Here is a 4,920-nt window from a genome sequence, read left to right as displayed (position 1 = left end):
GGGGAATCAAGAGAATAACATTCATAATTCACAATTTTAGGTTTAGAGATGTAGTTTTCTAGAGAGAGAGGCTCTCTACTCTCTCTTAGGTTTTAGAATTAGGATTTCTCTTAGTTTATGATTATTTCTTTATTCCATGTTCAATGTTCCTTTACTTTAGTTTCTCTTCTACTTTTAATTATTCTATTACTTTAGTTTGTTTATTTTACCAAATTGGTTCATGGATTCCTATGTTTAATTTGATTCTCTATTTAATATAAATTGAGGTATTTCAGATTTATGATTGCTTTCTTCCATTTATGATATAAATAATTTAGATTTTTCTCCCTTTTGGCTTTGGTTGAGTAATTGGTGACACTTGAGTTGTCAAACTCAGCTATTGATTGAAAATTGGAAATTGCTGATTGATTTGGATCCCTCTAAAGCTAGTCTTTCCACAGGAGTTGACTAGGACTTGAGGAATCAAGTTAATTAGTCCACTTGACTTTCCTTTATTTAGTAAGGGTTAACTAAGTGGGAGCAATAAACAATTCTCATCACACCTGATAAGGATAACTAGGATGGGATTTCCAGTTCTTATATCTTGCCAAGAGTTTTTCTAGTTATTAATTTACTTTCCTGCTATTTAATTTTCCTGTTCAACCTTTCAAAAACCCATAAATATACCTTTCTCCATAACCAATAATAAATCATACTTCCCTGCAATTCCTTGAGAGACGACCCGAGGTTTAAATACTTCAGTTATAAATTTTATTGGGTTTTGTTACTTGTGACAACCAAACTTTTGTACGAAAGGATTCTCTGTTGGTTTAGAAACTATACTTGCAACGAGACTTTATCTGTAAAATTCTTTACTAGCAGAAGTCTAGTTCGTCAGAGACTATGGCCCTTGCAAGCACTTGCCAATGTTAGGACACCAACAACATCAACACTAATAGATTCTGTTTTGTTAGCCTCAAACCACTTCAAATTAAATGCACTAGTGAAATCATCAACATTAAAAACATGAGTTGGCTTAATAGTCACAATATCAACCAAGATTTATGACCTGTCCTCTAAGCTTCCCTTTCCAAACTCAAAAGGTATTACTTGATTCTGAAAATTTTATAAAAATATTTGTAAAAATTATTCTCATATTGCAATTTACAAATTGTTTTAGATATTGAATTGAATATACTAAAAAGATTCTCTATTGAGCTTTCTCTTCTTCTTCGATAAAGCAAAACAATCAATTTAATTAGTAGAAAAACCAAAGAAAATCAGAACCAGGATTTAGAATGCACAAAAAACCAGAAAAAAAAACCATAAAGAGAAAACCAGAAGTAAAGTTGCAAAGCAGAAGGAAGGAGGCATGAGCAGCGAGCAGATCTGGGACAAAAGATCCCTTTTGCTATGGGTGAGGGGCACTTATCCTCTTGTGAAAACATGAAAACCTAGCAGAAAAAAGAAGATAAATAAACAACAATCTAAATAAAGAAATAAAGGAAGAAGGAGAAGAACCCACAACAGGTGTGGTGGAGGTGACAGTGACAAGATGCTCGTGTCGCTACCGCAGATTCGAACCGCGTACAATACTACGCGGATGAGATAGCTAGCAGATCTGGCAGAACAGAGGAGGAAGCAGAAGAAGCAGAGGAGCTAGCACAACATAGAACTTTGGAGAGGTGCAAAGATGATGATGGAAGTTAGAGAGAAGAGAATTGTGTTGTAACTAGAGAGAGTGAAGAAAATCAGAATGAGAATTGAGATAGAGATCTGAGAAAGAGGGGCATCTAATTGAACCTTGAAAAGAAAGCAAATAGCAGCTTCTCTCAAATCTGCCACGAAAATCACTGCTAAACTGCAGATAGTGGCTGTTTTTAAAACCGACTCTAATAAAGTGCTGCTATCTGTCGTGTGTCTTGTAGTGTTAGAATCATGCAAGTGGGAAGAAACTCGTTGCCATACAATCATATTCCAATAATGCAAGCAGAACAACAGCTATGTCCTTGCGAACTAAACAATTTTACCTTTAATAAAAATAATTTTTGAAAATAAAATAAATCATCGAAAAGTGACTCACGCTACAAGAAAACACCTCTATTGCCACGCTTTTAAAGTGTGGCAAGAAGTTGAAAAAAGCGCGGCGATAGCATTTCGCCACGCTTTTTGAGCTACCACCACGCTTTTGAAAGGGTCACATTTGCAAGCATAGCGATTACTCTATCGCCACGCTTTTTTTGCCACATTTTTTACAGATTGCCATGCTTAAAAGCATGGCTATATGTGGGCGATATGGAAAAAGCTTATTTCATCGAGCATGAATATAAACTACACACATTTTCATGGAGAAAACATCAATAGTTTACATCTGAAAATGATTATTTCAACTCAGGTAAACACCACAAGGGCATGTTCTAGAATAAAACTCACATAAAGGTCGTGCCCAGCGTAATCAAAAGCAAGATACAGAGACATGTTTACGTGATTGATGTGTACATTTACAAGCTTCACAACATTCTCGTGGGTTATCTCCCTCAGCAGCTACACCAATCAACAATTTGAAGCTGCTAAAAATCAACCCAAAGCACCCCATGGGATCCAAAAATTATAACTACACACAAATACAATTCAATTTCCACATCCCAACAACTGCATTACCTATTTAACTTCACCAACAATCAAACATCATAAAAAATGAAATATACAAATAAAATAAAATTTGAAACTAAAAGAAAAACAAAACACAACAAGTTTAGCTACTTGAGGTCCAAAATTTCACCACTTCCTTTAGCTAGAAACAAAGCAGAAAATGTATTGAAGACTTTGATAATAGAGTGAACAGTTCAATTTCCATGTTCTAACAACTGCATTACCTTAATCACCATCACGATTACCGTTAATTCATCATAAAAAACACATAGCAATAATCCATAAACAAAATTCACTATCAGTCAATAATTTTATTAGTAAAAAATTTTATTAAGCACAACAATAATCCATCAACAAAATTCACTATCCTACCTTGCAGCACCATCACGATCCTCATCACGGTGCCTACGGCTCAAACGACGAGCCCTACGAGCCATCCCATGGTCCCAAAAGAGCATGTGACCATGATAGCCACGGGGTGCCGCCTCAGACAATCCGGCCCGGTCACCTTCAAGCCAATGCCTCTTCCTCTTCTTCGTCCTCAATGACGCTTGACACGTTCTTCTTGTTTATCTGCTTCCTGGCATCTTCAACCATTTTGAGCGGGAAAAGATTCATGTTGATTGAAAGAGGGGTCTTGAGAGTGACGTAAGCCTTCTTGTAATCGGGTTTTGCAAAGAGGATGCCACCACGCTTCTTCTTCTTCCCTTCCATGTTTAGGGTTTGAACCCTCTCGACTACGAAGCCATAGAGGGACTCAAGGACGTGCTTTATCTTGATCTTGGTGGCGGATGGAATTGTCTTGAGTGTGATTCCTTGGATGTTGGTGAAGCTCGTTGGCATTAGTAGCTTTATTAGAAGGTTCGCAAACTGCTCCTGCGTGAGAAGGATCGAGGAGGAGGAGAAGAGAGTTGTAGCTGGGACTCGCGAAGGCGCCATGAGAGTGACGACAAACCCACCACCGCTGCTGCCGTCTTGTGTGTCTGGATGAGAAGGATGGAGGAGGAATGCTCGAATGAGGGAGAGAGGGAGGTGCCGCTGCTGCGTGAGTTAGGGTTAGGGGAATGGGGTACAAGGGTTTTGTTACTGCATTCTCATTCTCATTCTGCATTCTCATTCTCTCTATGTCACGCTTTTTAAGCGTGACAAAAAAACGTGGCTAAATCTCGAATCAATTGCCACCCTCATAAAAGCGTGGCCATAGACCCCTTTCGCCACGCTTTTTAAGCGTCGCAAGAAAAAACGTGGCCAAATCTGTAATCAATCACCACCCTCATAAAAGTGTGGCCATTGACCACTTTTGGCCACACTTTAAAGCGTAGCAAAAAAAGCGTGGTCGTAGGCCTTTTTCTTGTAGTGTCATACCAAAATTTTCAAAGATTCAAAATCTTACAAATAACGGTAAAGGTTATAATGATAATGATGAAGAAGATGGTAGTAGTTAGTTCTATCATTGGACTTCACTTATACACTTATTTTGGACATTAAAGAGTATTGGAAAAAATTATTAAGGACAAATTGCATAAATAAATTAAATAGAGATCAAATAATCCAAATGTAGCTTTTGTAGAAATATTACACTTCGGTCTCTTTTATTTTTATTTAAGGTTAAAGTATATTTTTTGTCTCTAAAATTTGACAAATATTTTTAAAATATCTCTAAATTTTATTTTGTTTCAGTTTTGTTCCAAAAGTTTTTTATTTGCATCAAATATATCCTTAACGGCTAAATTTTCAAAAAATTTAAGCCAATAATACATGAAAATTATACTTGATTTGCTTGTGTTGAAGGTTGTTCTTATGAAATTGTTATTTAATTGGTCTTAAATTTTTTGAAAAATTAGCCGTTAGGGGTATATTTAATGCAAATCGAAAACTTTTGAGATAAAATTAAAACAAAATAAAATTTAAAGATATTTTTGAAACTTTTATCAAACTTTAAGGACAAAAAATATATTTTATCCTTTATTTAACCATCGGTTGAATGTTTGTATGGATTACACATTTTAACATAGCTATGGCACGTTAAAACATATTAATATATATGAAAGAGTGATACAACATAATACACTGGAGGTTCCAGGCTAGTACGAAGACTTTCGTGTTGAATCAAATCTGCATTAGGCTGCAGCAAATTATTTGGAGAAGCATAATTCGTTATTCCTTCCAGTGAATTATAAACAGATATATTATTAACAAATAAATAAATAAATAATGCTTACAATTAATTATTATAAGCATTGTTTAGTTTTTTTATTTATTATATACAAAATATTATTTTCAAAATTA

At 35.4% G+C, this 4,920-nt stretch overlaps 1 protein-coding gene across 1 annotated transcript; it reads right to left on the bottom strand.

Moving 5' to 3' along the window:
* On the bottom strand, nt 3,142–3,570 carry LOC107645997 (50S ribosomal protein L23-like). Its single transcript, XM_016350169.1, has one exon. It carries the CDS (start codon nt 3,568–3,570, stop codon nt 3,142–3,144), a length of 429 nt encoding a protein of 142 aa, XP_016205655.1.

This window comes from Arachis ipaensis, chromosome B01, assembly GCF_000816755.2.
Source record: "Arachis ipaensis cultivar K30076 chromosome B01, Araip1.1, whole genome shotgun sequence".
NCBI classification, from domain to species: Eukaryota; Viridiplantae; Streptophyta; class Magnoliopsida; order Fabales; family Fabaceae; genus Arachis; species Arachis ipaensis.
The sequence above is the reverse complement of the archived record's forward strand: the minus strand, read 5'-3'. Positions and strand labels throughout refer to the sequence as shown.

Bases quoted from the DNA above. Each gene is read 5' to 3' on its own strand.
- LOC107645997 (XM_016350169.1), bottom strand. From the start codon at position 3,570: ATGGCGCCTTCGCGAGTCCCAGCTACAACTCTCTTCTCCTCCTCCTCG.